At 45.0% G+C, this 17309-nt stretch overlaps 1 protein-coding gene across 11 annotated transcripts in view; it reads right to left on the minus strand.

Annotated features, from left to right (window-relative positions):
* Positions 1-1855: 1855 nt before the first annotated feature.
* Positions 1856-17309, minus strand: part of ABLIM1 (actin binding LIM protein 1) — a 315505-nt gene continuing 300051 nt past the window's right edge. For 8 of the 11 annotated variants that reach the window (XM_033420977.2, XM_049697065.1, XM_033420975.2 and 5 more), the window contains 8 exons: positions 14850-14941; positions 13534-13645; positions 11727-11791; positions 11028-11088; positions 10258-10265; positions 9353-9427; positions 8213-8293; positions 1856-7097 (listed from right to left, as the gene is read on the minus strand). In XM_033420977.2, coding sequence (XP_033276868.1) covers positions 6984-7097; positions 8213-8293; positions 9353-9427; positions 10258-10265; positions 11028-11088; positions 11727-11791; positions 13534-13645; positions 14850-14941 — 608 coding nt within the window. In that variant the 3' untranslated portion in view covers positions 1856-6983. Of the gene's footprint in view, positions 7098-8212; positions 8294-9352; positions 9428-9737; positions 10266-11027; positions 11089-11726; positions 11792-13533; positions 13646-14849; positions 14942-17309 lie in introns of those variants that run through there. The other 3 variants (XM_049697063.1, XM_049697064.1, XM_049697062.1) reach the window with 1 other exon arrangement.

The raw sequence follows: 17309 nt of genomic DNA on the forward strand, positions 1-17309 counted from the left end.
CCATGAAATAAAGCGTGTAATATGCTCACCTCAGAACTGGGCAAATAGGTAAGTCACCACTACACGGCAGCCGATTTATTAATAAAAGCTAATGTGCGAGCGCCCATTTGTATCATGCCGCATCCTATTCTACCTGATTCTCACAATAACTCTTTGAGGTAGGTATTTTTATTACTATTCCTATTTTATAGAAATGGAAATTGAGGCTTAGAGAAGTTAGGCAAACTGTCACTAGTCACACAGCTAATTATTGGTGGAGCTCGAACTCAAACCCAGGGAGTTTGGGCTTCCCTGGTGGCGCAGTGGTTAAGAATCCGCCTGCCAATGCAGGGGACACAGGTTCGAGCCCTGGCCCGGGAAGATCCCACATGTCGCGGAGCAGCTAAGCTCGTGTGCCACAACTACTGAGCCTGAGCTCTAGAGCCTGCGAGCCACAACTACTGAGTCCACGTGCCACAACTACTGAGTCCACGTGCCACAACTACTGAAGCCTGTGTGCCTAGAGCCTGTGCTCCGCGACAAGAGAAGCCACGGCAATGAGAAGCCCGCGCACTGCAACGAAGAGTAGGCCCCGCTCACCGCAACTAGAGAAAGCCCGTGCACAGCAACGAAGACCCAACACAGCCAAAAATAAATATATTTATAAAAACAAAACAAAAAAATCCCAGGGAGTTTGATGCTATAGCCCACACTCAACTGCTATGTAACACTGTTATTATTACTATTAATTAGCACATCTTGGGAATTCTGTGGTGGTACAGCAGTTAGGACTCCAAGCTTCCACTGCAGGGGGCCTGGCTTCGATCCCTGGTCAAGGAACTAAGATTCCATAAGCCATGTGGTGTGGCCAAAAAAAAAAAAAAAAAAATCACATCTTCAGGGGATCTCAATCATAGATAATTATTGGACAAGAGAGTGTTGTTATTGAAGCATATAAAAGCTGTGGGCTTGTTTTAATGCTGGAGAATTCATAATAAAGACTAGAGGGGGAAAAAGCCCCGAACAAAAACTTAAATTCTTGAATGATTAAACTATCCAAAATAGTAGTAGACCGTTGGTGGGAATGTAAATTGGTGCAGCCACTATGGAGAACAGTATGGAAGTTCCTTGAGAAACTAAAAATAGGACTACCATATGATCCTGCAATACCACTACTGGGCATATATCCAGAGAAAACTATAATTCAAAAAGATACATGCACCCCAATGTTCATAGCAGTGCTATTCACAACAGCCAAGACATGGAAGCAACCTAAATGTCCATCGACAGATGAATGGATAAAGAAGATGTGGTACATTTATACAATGGAATATTACTCAGCCATAAAAAAGAATGAAATAATGCCATTTGCAGCAACATGGATGGACCTAGAGATTATCATACTAAGTGAAGTAAGCCAGACAGTGGAGGTCAAAGATGTTTTGAAAGATGTTTTCCTCCCACCGCATTCTAGTTTCTTAGTAAAATGGCCCAACTCACGGCAGCGGTTCCGAAGCTCCTGTCCTCAAACCTCAAATCCCCAGCCTTGCCTAAGTGATGAGACCGTTGCTGCTCTGTGTCACACACAAAACTGAATACCAGCTAGATCAGCACAGTGCAACAGCTCTATTAAATTTTTTCTTTAGTTGACTTGGTCAATATGGTCTGGGTCACTGGGCAAACAGTTCTGGAATATACCACTGCTACCTGATGCATTTTCCCCTCTAACCCGCCTTCCTACGTGATAAAAGTGCATTCCCAGGACTTTGATTTTGATTTTGTTTTTGTCTTTAGAAGTTGGGCTGGCACTTTTTCAAATGGGACAGACCTTGAAAGGGAGCAGGGGAACCAGAAAGGAAACCCGGTGTGGAGGCAGTTACGCATAAAGCACACACTTTATTCACTGAGTTGTGAGGACAACAGTGACGCAGGACGGCGGCAGAGGGGCGGCAGGTGTTGATTTCAACAAGAGTGTGGAGCGCGTTGGGTGTCCCAAGCACAGTAACGCAGGCCCAGGGCCATCCCACCTCTGCACACTGGCACGTGGCATTCAGGATGCCGACCGATATCCACTCACTTTCACGGGGGACATGATACATCTTTTAAGCAGCATTTCTTCCAAATATTTGCTTTCTTGTTTCTGGAAGGGGAGGGGAGGCAGGAAGAACAGTATGCCTTCCAACACTTGAAAAAAAATTCCATTAAACCCAACTTAAAAAGGAAAGAACTGCAAAAGCTGCGATGCAGGACTGTCAGCAACTCATAGAAACCACACGTTTATCACGGGACAGGTCTGTACATAACACCCCAAAAGAACACCAATCCTGCAGACATTCGTCTTCTCTTCCGTAGGGTAAAGAAACATACACATATACAGTCACTAAGTGGCTCATTGCCTTTCTGAATGTTAGTGGATGCAGTCTTTTCCTCTACCTTTGGCAAACAGGCTCAGAAAGCGACTCATGGCATTGTCACTCTTGGGAGATACTCTTTTGGGAAGAATTTTATTTAATGATAACAATCGCCACTCAATTACACTAAGCATCAGAAAAGACTGGGTTTAATTTTGCTGTGTACACATATATTGTTTAGAAAGTTTTTCAGCTTAAACTGACCACCTCCCCCTTTCCTTTTGAGTTTGCCAGAAATGAAACTTGCCCCAAATGAGAAATACACAGATCCATAGGCAAAGCGTGTCAGTCACCATCTCCCCACTACTCCCTAGACAGCAAATAGAAAGACAGTGATTTTTTAAAACGCCGAAGTCAAAGTTTCTCCTTCTTTCATTACAACATAATTGGGTAGTTCCCTTAACACACATCGCCACTATAAGGTGTCATTACGAACCTCAAGCCTGAAATGATCTTTTTCTGGATAGAACGTTCTTCAAAAGGGAGTACTAATGAGTGAGTTTTAGGGCATCCTGACAAACACTTGGTTTATAAAAAGGAAAATGATTTGACAAGCCAGATAAAATCAAGGCTGGCCTCGGAAGTAGATTAAACAGTGACCGGAAATACAGATGAGGTGATTTGTAAAAACTGAGCCTGCTGCAGAGGATGCAGAAGGGCTGATGGCACAGAGTTCATCTTCCTTCCACCATCTTTCCTGACAGTCAGAAAGAGGGCTCTGGGAGCCCACAGCCTGGAGGGTCCCCTGCCCCTTCAACATGCAAGAGAACGCTAACATCAAGTTTGCTTTAGAGAGTTTTTTTAGAAAGACCTACCTAGTCAAAAGTGGTTCATTTGAATTTTTAAACTTGCAAAAGCATAGATATATATATTGTATAATCATCTAAGAAGCAATTCTTTAGAAAAAGGTGTTTGCTTTAAAGTGTAAAGAAATTAGAGGAAAGTTTTAGGAACATTTCTAGCAAGACTTTTCCAAGTGGAGTTGATTGACATCACCAGATGGAGGGGATAGGAGTTGAAAAGAGCATTGTTCCAGCCTCACCTCGGAAGAGGAAACTCAGCTTGGCAACAACAGAATGGGAAGTTGGGGAGAACTGGGGAGACTAGAGGACATGACAGATAGAAACTACTTTTTTTTTCCTTTGCACCTTATTCCCCATTGTCTCTAGCTTTTCTGTTCAAGGTTTCAGGGACCAGGCAGTTTATCTTTTGTTATTGAAGGAGTCACAGTAAGAACATTTCATAATGAACCCAAACCAAAATGTACATACCTAGCGAGCTGGACAGGTTTCCCAACGCTCTTTATATCTCAACATAAATCACACCAGAAGACTAAATGGTATCCTGGCTGTTTTGGAAGCAACTTTAAAGGAAGCACTGACTTTCAGGTCATCATAGAGGCCTCTTCATGCAATCAGCCTATGCTTCAAGAATCACTAGTAAGTCCAATGATCAAAAATGTAGCCCTTTATGTATGCACTAAGGAAGCTTACCATGTGTATACTTCCTTTCCTAGAGTAAACAATCCTCCTTAATTTGACTGTGTTAACCACTGGAATTTTTTTATGCGGGGCAGGGTTCAAGCAGAGAACACTGATTTCCTGTGCAGTGACCTGGACATTTTTGGGACACGCATGCTGAGTCCAGTTCAACGAAACACATAGGGCGCTGTAGCCCCACTGATTCAGTTTGGCAGTTGGAAGAATCAGGTTGCCCTGTGACCCGCGCCCATGGCTGGAGCCTTCTGCTGGGGAGTGGGGTTGGGAAGCCCACTCTGCGTTCCCAGTGCCCCCTTCCCTAGAGCACAGCACTGCTCTGCTTGCAGCCAGGAGGCTACTGGCATGTTCTGGCAAGGCATTTTTGCACGGTGTAGTTTAAATTAGCTCATACACTTGATATGGAAAGAAGCTATTTTCCACCCCCCACCCCGCCAAGATGGATGCAAAACTGAATTCAAAAGTTACAAGAAAAGTAGAGTTTCATTAGTGGCGGCAAATTTAGGGCTCAGTTCTTTAACTATCATCGCCATTTTTCTTACACTGACATTTAATCTGCAAGTACGTGGATTATAACTCATTAGCCAATGAAAAAAAACCTCTCCTCCAGCCGAAACCTCGGATGCGTTTGGCCATCCTTGTTGTTGGTCGTGGCAGGGGAACACTGGGACTACACCACGGTCCTCACCCCTCACACTTTGCCACAGCGAAGCAAGGATTAGGACACACAGGCGTTGTGCCCAGGCTACCCATGCAGGAGAGGTCACAGAAGACGGGACAGCGGATGTACTGAATGAAGCAAGAGGCAACGGATAGATGAAGGGGCGAAACTGTGGGCTGCAGTCTGCCTTCAGTCCAAGGAGGAGCTGGTCTCCTCACATCTACCTCATCAGAGCCATTTGCTAAATATGTTAGTAGGTCCAACACACACACACACACACACACACACACACACACACACACACACACACGTATTTGTGAGAAGAGTCCTCAAACATTCAATGTCTAGCAAAGGTCAGGCAGGTTTAGATTCCCTTGGGAAGCACACAGCATGCTATAAAGCAATTGCAGTATTCACTACAGCACCCGGTTGCTAGAGCGTGTCACAAGTTAGGTCTGCAGTACAAGATCAGAAAGAATATTCTACTTGCTTTTTACCGCTGGTGTCAGCTACTAACTCATTCTAATACTCGGTGCCAGCAGGAAGAATTTCTGAGCTTTTATTATTAGTGGCATATGCAGGTGAATTCAGATGTTTTCTTCTTTGGCTTTAACATAGAGTTTAAATTCTTAAACAGAGCCCCAAAGCATGAGAATAGATGTGACAACCTCCTACATGTGAGTCACGTCCTGTCTGAGTCTCAGCCAGAGGCTTTCAGGAACCATGGTGGGGTCTTAAATGCAAGTTTTGGGGTAATCTTCGGCTCCAATGTGAATGTTGTGTTACTGAGTTTGAGGACTCCGGTGAGATGTTCTGCTGTCTACACACAGTCTGATCCTAGGTCTGCGGTCTTCGGTCTGATGCTGACTTGAGCTACATGGAATATGCTGGCTTCTAACCACCAACACCCTTCCACAGGGCACCTGGTGGCAGGGATGCAGTTAGCCTCACTCTTGACCTTTGAGTCATGTGCACCTGTGCAAATGTCCCTGAGGAGCTGCAGCACAGTGGGACAAACATTCGAGCAGGAATGAAATTTAAAAGCACATGCAGACTCACCAAACTGCCCTGGGTGAGTGAAAACACATAAACGCACACATGCAAACCAGGAAGTCCACAGACCTAGGCAAGAAAGAAAGCTCAAAAGACCAAATTAAATCATTCTGAGGCAATCTACCTTAGAGTTGCAGAGATTTCAAAGAGAAAAACATGCTTTTCCTTAGCCTACTACTGAAAAGACCTTAAAAAAACCAAAATCAGCCAGGGCTTGATGTGATTTAGAGAATGCCAGATAGAGAGCAGAGTTTGCTGGCTGGGAGAACTTGCATTGAGAGGAGACAGAACTTTTGTTTTTGATCAAGACTGCTGTGGCCTTTGGACAAAACTCACCTAACAGCATACAACTGGGCCAATCTGGAGACAATCCCCCTTTTCCTTTCTTTGTAAGAGTGGAGGGCTGCGGGGCCGAGACATCTCCTGTCCTTGGTGCAGAGGAGCACGCTTTCTAAAGTAGAAAAGGGTTTAAGGAGAATTTTCATTCACTCCTTTTTCCTCTCTTTCTCTTAATTCTTTTTTCTTTTTAATAATAGGCTAAGTGGGCTTCCCTGGTGACGCAGTGGTTGAGAGTCCGCCTGCCGATGCAGGGGACACGGGTTCGTGCCCGGGTCCGGGAAGATCCCACATGCTGCGGAACGGCTGGGCCCGTGAGCCATGGCCGCTGAGCCTGCACGTCCGGAGCCTGTGCTCCGCAACGGAAGAGGCCACAACGGTGAGAGGCCCGCGTACCGCAAAAAAAATAATAATAGGCTAAGTAATTTGCCAATCAGGTCCTAGCAAACAGTAGGGGACAAGGAGCCATGTTAAAAATGACTTTGGTGGCTATTGAAACAGAGCTGCCGGGGGCCCCGATTCTGCTTTCCCTCCTGCTGAAGCCCAGGCAGGGCTGCAGGAGGCCAGTGAGGAAAGGGAGGGCAAAGGCTGCTGCCACGTGGATCTATCCCTCGGGCTCTTCCTTCTCAGCCGCGGCGCTACATAATAAATATACTCGTACTTTGGAATTATTACAACTGCTTTTGTCCATGCGGCATCCTAAGGGCACTTGCTGGCTCTTACCCATACAGTCACACTATTATTGAATAACAGTTGAAAGAAAACAAAAGTAGCTCCTGCTGTGCACATAAGGTGATGGAAAAAGGTCACACGTGAACACTACTGTCGAGGGTGGGAACACAGACATTTCTACCCCACTGCTTCTGGGCGAATGTTGCCACAGGCTGGCCCATCATTTGGCTCATGGGTGTTTTAATCAGATTTTCCCTTTTGTTGCTGAGGGACAGTAGTTTGCAAAGTCTCCAATCAAGTTTGGGGCTCACTACAACATCCTATGTGTCACCGCCATGGTCAGTCCTTTTTCTAATTGCTGTCTATGTGTGGTACTCAGAAGAGTTTTGCTTTTTTCTTCATGTCGTTGCGTCTCCAAAGAGGTAACTTGTCAAAATCCTGGATGGACATTCCAAAGATTTCCCGAAACACTTCTGGGGCTAAGTGGCGCTGTGATGGGAGAAGAGAACAGTGGTCAGTCCTGATGGCCACATGGATGACCTTGAGAGTTGCTCTCCAGTTTATAAGTAATTGTTTTGAAGAGCAAAAGGCAGAATGATGGAAGAGGAGTTTATCTCTGAGGCTTCTTAGCAGGCACTGGACCCAGTGGTTCCTTACCTGGCCAGGCCAGGTGAGGCACCCTTCCTACCAAAGAAAAGAGCTGGTGGAGTATTAATGATGATTGTTGATAACATTGAATGGCGATGGGGCACGGTAAGATGAGTCATTATCCTGGAGGTGACTCCACTTCAGGTCCTTGGGACGCTGAGGAGATGCAGGGAAAATGGACCAGAGCAATAAGGAAGCCAGAGAGAGGCTTCCAGAGTGGTCCTTTGGCATCCCTGGGGCTTTTTCCTGGCTCAGCAGTGGGATGTTTGGTCTTCTGAGGAGACCAAGAACTTCAATCTCTTGTCCGCCTAGTAAGGTTCTCTTAGGATAGTGGAGCCTTTATTCTCTGTGCCAGCCTGACCTCACATACAGATGTACTGTTTTTTGTCAGAGAAAATTAATGATTCTTTATGAGATTAGCAGCCAGAGTTTTCCTTAATTAAAACCATTCAGATGGAAAAGTACAAAGATCAGTCTTCCACATCTAAGGAGGCCTTGGGTATGTGTACCCAGCGAACCCTTCGACAAGGAATGTGGAAACAGCCAAGGGAGAAACTTGCCCAGTACACACCTCTTTAGTGAACACTCCCTCCCCAATCTCCACAAACTCAACCCAGGCTCAGAGAAAGATAAGGATTTGGGGGTATCTGAAGAGTGATGGAGACTCCATTCCACATCCCCAGCCATAAATTAGGGCAACGCCAAATCTCCAGAGAAAATGACTAAAATCATACTGCATCTCCTGGGTTGTTCTTCTGAACTTTACCATACATTTTTATGCTCATCTCTTAAATACAAATTTGGGTTTTCCTCCAAGTTAGCTTAGTTTAACCTAGGTTGATCCTTTTTATCTTTTTGCCTTAACTGGAACATTTCTTAGGGGGAAGTTGTGGAAAATGCACAGGAATATGCAGTTGGGACAAGTTTTTTTGTTTGTTTGTTGTTTTTTTTTTTACCTCTAGCCTGGTTCTGTCCACGTCTCTTAGGATTTTGCTGCGCCCTCTGTTGGTCACCATCAGCATTTCATATGGAAATATCTGAGAAGCAAAGAAAAACACCTAGAATATTGCTGTCCATGTTTTTGTTTTTATTTTTATTTTTTTTGGCCATGTGGCATCTTAGATCAACTAGGGATCAAACCCGTGCCCCCTGCAGTGGAAGTGCGGAGCCCTAACCACTGGACTGCCAGGGAAATATTCCCACCGCTGTCCATTTTATCAACAAGCAGAAGCTACCTAAAATCTAAGACTCCCAAGATAGAGCTTCTAAGACACTATGGTTAGAGTATTAGAGTGATGGGTGTTCCTCACTCAAGTCTCCAGCAGACAGGGGCAGGTTCTTATACATTCCCAATACCCACAAGTGTCTCATGTGGCACTGTGCCTCTGGAGGGCGCTGCTGAGTAAAAGAATACAACTTACTATGTATTGGGGATGAAGGTAAAAATTGGAAGAGAATTGAAATTAGAGGTTTATGTTTTACAAGGCAGTACACATTTGTAGGGTTAAAAAATCTCGTTCCATGTCCAGCTCATGAATCCAGTCCCAGAAGCAGTGTTTTGGTAGATGACGTATTGAAATAAGCCCCAGTTATAGTCACCAAGGAGCACAGCTCTTGGATACCCTTGGAGTCACAGGATGTTCTGGAGCTGGGGCAACCAATCATCCCAGTTTGCTTGGGACTAAGGAGGATCCCAGGATGCAAGACTTCCGGTGCTAAAACCAGGAAGGTCTTGGGTAAGCTAGGATGTGTTGGTCACCCTATCCGGAGGGCGCTGCAGCTGCTCCACGTGGAGCAGGCTTTGCCATGCTCATGGCAGGGGCCAAGTACACACCGAGGTCACAGGAGAGAAGTGCTGGTACTTCACTGGGAACACACAGCACCAGACCCAGCGAGGGCTTAAACCTGCTGACTCGGTGTGACAAAACCCACAGAGTGGAAAGATGCTTTATGACACACCCTGCCTAATGCACTGGGCTAGAGCCAAGTGGGTCTCAACCCTGAAGATGGTGAAAAGGATAGAAAATCAAATCTTTTCAGGGTTATGTGTCAGTTTCATCCCATGTGAGAGGAAAGAGAAAAAGAGCCACACTTGCCTTTGGTTCCAACATGTTAGGCATGGAGACACCCCGGTCCATCCTCATTCCAGGCATGTGGCCATCTGGGAGGGTCTGCAGCAGAAATGCAGGTTTCAGGAGTGGCCCATGGCAGCATGGGGAGCTGAGGGAGAGCTCTGGGGGCTCCTAGACCTCCCTGTTTGGGTCTCAAATCTTCACGGCCATTTTAGAGATGTGTCACCTTAATTACCATGGATTTTTCAAAATGAGCTCCTTGTTAAATAAAAGCAGGGATAGTGGGAATGCTGCTTTTATACTCCAGCTGATGAAAGATTTTGGCTTAATAACTATTGACTAATCCCTGAATGTAGGCTGCACGTGTTAAAGTATATGGTACGTCAAAGAATTGCCAGGTCTATGTTTGTTTGTTTTTTTTAATTCTAATCTTAGCTTTCTTTGCATTTTTCCCCTTTTCTCATTCTCCATTATCATTTTACAAGGTTTAGGTTCTAGGAAAAAAGGAATGGTACCACACCAGCTCTTTCCTATTGGCCAAGACAGGGGTTTCTTTTCATCTGTGACCACACAGAGGAGGGGAGGGCCTCAAGGAGTGAGTGGTTATAACTAAAAGAAAAAGCAACTGTATGTGTGTGGACCCTTGATGCAGGTCCACTTCCACCCCAGAGAGGACTCTCCAAAGGCAGAGCAAGAGGGTCCTCGGACACCTGGTGTGGCTCATGCAGGCCTGCAGGACCAGCTTGACCCGGGCACCAGGCATGCCTGCTGCTCATGGCTCCTCACATCTGTGGACTAAAGATTAGACGGATCAACTAAAGTCAGGGTCTTCTCAACAGAAACCCTTCCCTGGAGCAGCAGAACATGTCTGGATTGTGAAAAGGCTGTTTTGCTGGTGTGGCCAACTTGGGAAAGACAGTGTTCCATACCTGGTAGTCTGGAAAGGAAAGAAAAAGAAAATCTCAGAAGGGCAAGCCCATATTAAAACAGGGAAACATCAACAGAGATTATAACCTATTGCAATTCTCCAAACATCCCCCAACAAGCCACGCTCTCCCGGCTCCGGGTCTCTGCGCACACTGCCTGGCTGCTCCCTGAAGCTGGAAGATGCCCGCTCTGGTTTTAGTTATCAGTTTAAACACCCTTTCTTGTGGAAGCTGACACCCTGAAGGTGTTTCTCCCTTCTCTCTGCATCTCCGATCGTAGCATTTATCTCACAGAGTTTCTCTCTCTCTGTCTCTGTCACATGCATTTTTTATTAGTTATCTATTTTATACATATTAGTGTATATATGTCAATCCCAATCTCCCAGTTCATCCCAGCCCTGCCCCCCGCTTTCCCCCCTTGGTGTCCATACATTTGTTCTCTACATCTGTGTCTCTGTTTCTGCCTTGCACCCCAGTTCATCTGTAGCCACATGCATTTTGAAGGTAGGCCCCTGTCTTGCTTCACGGTACTTCCAGGGATCTAATTAGTGCTCAGCACATAGTAGGAGCAATGAATTCCCTCCTACAAACTCGCTTCTTGTGGTCTCACATCAGGAGAGACCCTCTGGGATTTCAATACATGCCCTGATGGCTCAGAGGACAGATGTGATCTGACCATAGGATGTGACACAGCCTGAGCCCAGCTAACATGCCTGTGACAGCACAGCCCCTCTTCCCCTTGGTCAGCCAACACCCGGCCGCAGGGGCCTCACCTCGCACTCCCCCGCTGACATCCCCATAGCTGCTGTACTGAGCAAAGTCTGTAGAAACAGGCTGAAATGAAGCAAAACACACCATTAGAAAATCTGCTCCATGGTACTCGCTCTGGAGTCAGGCGAAAAGGAAGATAGGATTTACAAAATCCTAAGAATTCCTCCCAAGCCGAATTCCTGGACCCCTATTATTTTTCCTATGTAGTTCTTCTTCTATGAAATACCTGTGTTTTGTGGTATATCCTATGCTACTGCTCAGCAGGTCCTTGGCAAGCAAGTATCTCTTGCTGATAAATAAAAACACATTTTTCCACATCACAGCTACACAGTTACACTTGTTCTATGCTTTGTGGGGAGGGAGGTTGTAACAAACTTTCCTGTATCTTTTTACAGCAGAGATAATGGCTCCAGTAATTACTTTTTGCTTGACTGTAGAAATATTGGGCACACAATTAATCTAGTCTTCCCATAAGCTTATACAGGCTATTCTTTTATCTAAAGTCAATTCCTCTTTCTCTCAATAGAAATATCTTATTTTGCCTGTAACTCAAAGTGATTTACCAGGAGAGCAGGGTGATTACAATTTTCATTATATCCAACACTGAGATCATATTGTCAGATGTATTCAGACATACATCAGCACTTCCACCAGGACTCAAGAGGGAAGAGGCTCAGAAACGAGTAACTGAGAAATCTCACCCGGTGAAGCCCGTTTTTCCCATAGCCTGGGAGAGATGAGGTTTTCGATGATAGAGCATGTGAAGCTGAATAAGAGAAAGATAAAAAAAGTAATTGTTAGGAACCCGAGGTCCAATTCTTTCATGAAGTCGGCAGTGTATCTTCTACCCTACAGAATAGAGGATTTAGAAAAAAACAATCCAAATATTGGGCTCAAATGTTCATAAAATGCCACCATGTTTGGGTGATGCAGGGAATGGGTGGGCAGTGAAATTTTCGAGGAGGGATGGGGAAGGAAGAAGTGCTTGGCATCTCTGAATCCTCAACACAATCCTAATAATGATGGTAGTATTTCCATTTTACAGGAGAAGAAATAGGGGCTAATAGAAATGTAAGTATCTTGCCCACGGCTGCTCAGCTTGTAAAGATCTAAGCAATGATCTAAACCCAGGGCTATTGGGATACACAGGCCCAAGCCCCAGTTGGTACGGCAGCAATAACTGATCTGGAGGCCTACACTTACGTTACCAAGATCTACTGGTCAACCACAGGTGGACTCCTGGGAGGCTTGGGATAGGGTATCCCATTGATCAACAGCGTGGACACCTCATAAACTGCTGGGCTTTGGAGGGAGTAGACCTGGGCTTGGGTTTTGGCTCTGCAACTTAACACCTCTGCATCTTCGGGCATCGTATTCCATCTTGTTAAGTCTTCATTTCTTGACCCATGTAGATACAGTGCTATTTATGTTTATACAACAGAGTTGCAGAATTGGAAGGAACTCTAAAGATTACTAAACTACCTAATCCAAGATTAATGCCAGTGACACATCTATGAGAAGTAGCAGGGCATTCCGGTTAAGGGTATAGGCTCTGGGGTTATAATACTTAGGCTCCTAAACCTTAGTTTTGGTAGTTATCAGCAATGTGACATCGGGTAAGTTACTTAAACTTCCCTTTACTTGTCTCCTGATCTACAAAATGGGGAAGATGATAATACTCATAATACCATCTACTTCATTGGTATGTCGTGAAGATTAAATGAAATAATGTTTAGCAGAAGTGTTTGCAGAGGAAGCACTAAACACATGTTTAAAGGAATCCTCAGGAGAGAAAATTATGCACTAGTTCACAACATGTGAGAACGTATCTCGTGGGTTAAAAGAGAACAGGCTTATGACAAGTATAAGCAGGGGAAAATATACCGAAAGACTATTCAGCCCAGTATATAAGTAATCTCTTTCAAAAGTATCAACAACAGCACTGTTAGCCCTCAGCTCTTATATTGAATATACTAAAGTCATAATACTTTGAAAAAATTGTTCATGCTCTCTACAGTTAAAAAGCGTTCTGTTCTTGGACTTCCCTGGCGGTCCAGTGGTTAAGACTCTGTGCTTCCACCGCAGGGGGCACGCGTTCAGTCCCTGGTTAGGGAACTAATGGCCCACAGGGCAACCAAATCAAAAAAAAAGAACAAAGTTCTAAAAAGCATTCTGTTCTCTATGAGGAGTTTCTTTTTGCCGCTTCCCTCTGAGATGTATGTTCTAGAAGGTAGACCCAGCACAAGGGAACTGACCCCTCTTGGTTCCTGAGATCCTCCAAGGGCTCCCCCTATTTCCAACAGGAAGGAAACACACATTTAAGGAAGAGCCATGGCAGGCTCTTAAGCTAAGTTGACATGACATAGGATTCTTACACTTCCTTTCCTATAGAACACTCTGTAGATTCCACCAGAAACCACCCTGCCTCTCCTGGAACCGTCAAAATAGGCTCCTTGCAGGCAGGTGGCCAGCTCCTGGCTCAGGGAAGGCGGTGGGTCTGCTGCTCACCTGAGTTGATGGCAGAATCATAGCGCCCGGTGGCCAGGGAGGACCTCTCCCGGCTCTCCCTCTCCTTCTCCATCTCTTCTTTCAGTATCAACTGGCCCAGGCCCGAGTTGAGCTATTCACAGAGAAAAGAAAAATGAAAGCGAAGCCCGCAATTACTTTTAGGGAACTGCAGTTTCTTTTCAGGAGATCCTGCAAGAAGTTCCTGACTCTGGAGAGGGCTGAGGCATATTGTCCCAGAGCCTGGTGGCTCCCCAAAAGGTCAGCCAGGTCTTGGACCTTGAACCCACCATAGTCCCTTCAATGTCAAGGCTCTGTTGCCCTAAACCAGGCTCCACATCAGAAGAGTGTTCTCCCTCCTTTGCCCTCCCCGCAAAGCGCCAGCAGGTAGACTCAGGAGGGCAATGTGTGAGTATGTACAGATTTTTGATGTGGGAAGGGAAGACTGGGGACAGTAGCCTATAAAGATAAATTACACTGATTTGTTTAAAAACAGGGGAAAAAATAATGCATGCTCATTGTACAGATTCTAGAAAACCCAGAAGGAAAGAAGAACCCATAATCCACCACTCAGAGACAACTACCATTTACATGCTGATCTGCATCTATCCAGTAGTTTTCTACGCACATAATATACAAAACTGGGAACACATAATAAATGTAACTTTGTATCCTTATATAACTAGTATCATGTGCATTCCCCATATGATGAAGTATCTTTGGAAAATGACCCTTATTGGTAGGAGTTGATCATTTCTAGGCTCCCTCAACCCCAGGCCTTCTGGGATGCTGTGGGCCTAGCTAGAGACAGAGTGTATAATGAGGATGTCTTAGTGACAGTCCATTTTATCCCCTCTCTCTTGGCCCAGATATACACACACAAGGTCCTATGAGTCCTGAGGAAAGACTTGGAGAAAGGCTCTTTCCCAAGGGAATCCCTTCAGCAGAGCCTGCGTGAGGGAAGGAAGGTGTTGTACCACCTCAGAGTGCACTCTGGCTTTACCTGGCCTTTCAGCATCCTTTCAACACATGCACATCACATCCACACACCCCACACAGAGTCTCGCTCTCCTCGAAAAGGCCCAAACATTCCGTGTCTCTCTGACCTCCAGGTCACCTCTTCCAGAACCCACTAAGTATCTGCCTTATTACAGTCACTAGATGCCCATCTTGTCTCTCCTACTGGACCGTAAGCCCCTGAGGGCTGGGAGTACCCCGTGCTAATCTTGGTGGCTCGCCCATAGCAATCATTCAGTAACATGGATCGACAGAAGACAGAACCTAAGTGACGGCTGCAGCAAAGTAGTTTAAGGACAAACCTTCATTAATTGCTCCTCTTGTAGCTGCCGGCGTCTCAGCAGTTCCTCGTCGTCTTCCTCTCTGCCACTAGATCTGCGTCTCATGTCAGCTCCTAAGTCCACAGCAAAGACAACCTCTCACGTTAGCCCCACAGCAAGGGGAGCTCAAGGGACTAGTCCACCTGTGCTCAACGTGTCAGGCGGGCAAAGTCAGCAGTGGTCTTCAACATTCGTGAACAACACATGGGCAAAAAGAGCCTGCCACCAATTCAGCTGGTTTCTTGAGACAACGGGCCCCGTTCGACAAGCCAGTCCAAAAATGTGATTCAGTAAGGCATGCCTCCCAACAATCTGATCTGCTCAATTAGAACTCGGTTTGCCATTATGATTGGGTCTAAGTCATCCCACTGGCCACTGGTCAGAGCTTCCATAGTAGGTGGGAGGGGCATCTACGGTTATTATTTTCATGTCCCTGAGATCATTGTTCAAATAGAGAGGAAGCCAGATTCATCTAGATACCATCAAATAGGTAAGACAGTCTCTTGTGACGAATTTAAAAATCTTGTTGTCTTTTTCTGAATGTTTAGGTTTGTCACCATACCATCACCCTGTCTTCTACCTCCAATAAATTCATTAAGAAACATGCTTCAGTGGTTAAGACTCCACGCTCCCAATGCAGGGGGCCCAGGTTCGATCCCTGGTCGGGGAACTAGATCCCACATACATGCCACAACTAAGAGTTTGCATGCCACAACTAAGGAGCCCATGTGTCACAACTAAGGAGGCAGCAAGCCACAACTAAGAAGCTCTCAAGCCACAACTAAAGAGCCCACCTGCTGCAACTAAGACCCAGTGCAACCAAATAAATAAATATTTTTTAAAAAAAAGAAAAAAGAAGCATGCTTTATTTTTCTTTGAAGGGATGGGTCTCTAATGTTTCCTTGCTCTTAATCTTTCAGAAAATGGTCACAAAAGGGTTTTATACTAATGGGCCAATAAAAAGGGTTAATGCAGCTAAAAAGTTACTTATTTCAGTATAATAGAGCAGATCACATACAATTTTTAAGCTTCCTGGAAAAGGGGAGATGGAGGGGAAAGGAGGAATCTGTCTGAATGGCTGGAAAATTAAGATAATTATCGCTTTTCCTAAGTGGCTTGGACTAATTTAGCTGTGGGAAGAGATAGGAAAGCCTGCTAATCTAATCAAAATAAACTCTAACTAATACCTTCAGGGTTTGATCAGTTGGATTAATGGACCAGAAGCTTTCTTCATTTTGGAACCCCAAACTATTTAGTGATGACAGTTGGTAACAACAAAATGTTAATTCTCCCCCAAAGTTTAGCTGTTTAATGTCCCTGCTATGCAACACGACTGAACTAGGAACCTCAGTGGCCCCAAGAACTGCCTGAAGGACGTGGACCAGCAGAATAAAAAAGCTGACGGCTGAGTCTTAGTTTCTAAAATCATGAATATCAACGTGAATTTTCTCTCTTTAATCTACACTAACAAAAATGAATAGACATAAGTTTTCAAGAATTAGATACATCTTAAGTCAACATAACGTATAGAATACTTGTGAATAAGGAACCCAGGAGGCATAATAGATTTTTCCTTCAACTATTTCTATAGATATCAATTGCTTTAAAATCCACTTCTATTGCCTGTAAAAGTTATTCCAAAAATAACTTGGCGAAAAATAGGATGAAGAAAATTTGGGAATTTTGGAAAATTGAAGGCCTTTTAGGTTGTCAACAGAAATGTGATAAGATAGTCATATCTTTGTAAAGCTGACTCACTAAATTTTCAGTACTACCTTCTGAGTTTGCTAATACCATTTTTTAGGGCCAAGTGATTTCACTAATGACAAAGCAGTAAACACACAGACAGTTCTAAAGCATAAATGTGTGGTTCAAAGCAAAGAATGAAACAGCTCCAATGTGACATTTTAGCACAGAAGTCATGGAGATGACAGATGTGAAATCATGTAGCTTTACGTGAGTAATATTCCAGAACACCTGCTACTCTGTAACAGCCCTTCTTAGTAATGCAGAACACGATCAGGCAAGAAAAATGAAAGATCTTCAGCGTTAAGATTGGTTGTTAAGAGAATCGTAATTACAACCCAGAAATCGTCTAAAACAAACTTAATTCAAAGAAGTCACACTTCTGTGGACACTCAGTAAATCCACCCACTATGCTCTAACTATGTAGAACGAAGTTCTTGGTAGGAGGCTTTGATTCAACTATGTTTAAAAGAGTTACTGGGGCTTCCCTGGTGGTGCAGTGGTTGGGAGTCCGCCTGCTGATGCGGGGGACATGGGTTCGTGCCCCGGTCCGGGAGGATCCCACGTGCCGCGGAGAGGCTGGGCCCGTGAGCCATGGCCGCTGGGCTTGCGCATCCGGAGCCTGTGCTCCGCAACGGGAGAGGCTGCAACGGTGAGAGGCCCGCGTACCACACACACACACACACAAAAAGTTAC

This window comes from Orcinus orca, chromosome 14 (assembly GCF_937001465.1).
Source record: "Orcinus orca chromosome 14, mOrcOrc1.1, whole genome shotgun sequence".
In the NCBI taxonomy this organism is placed as follows: Eukaryota; Metazoa; Chordata; class Mammalia; order Artiodactyla; family Delphinidae; genus Orcinus; species Orcinus orca.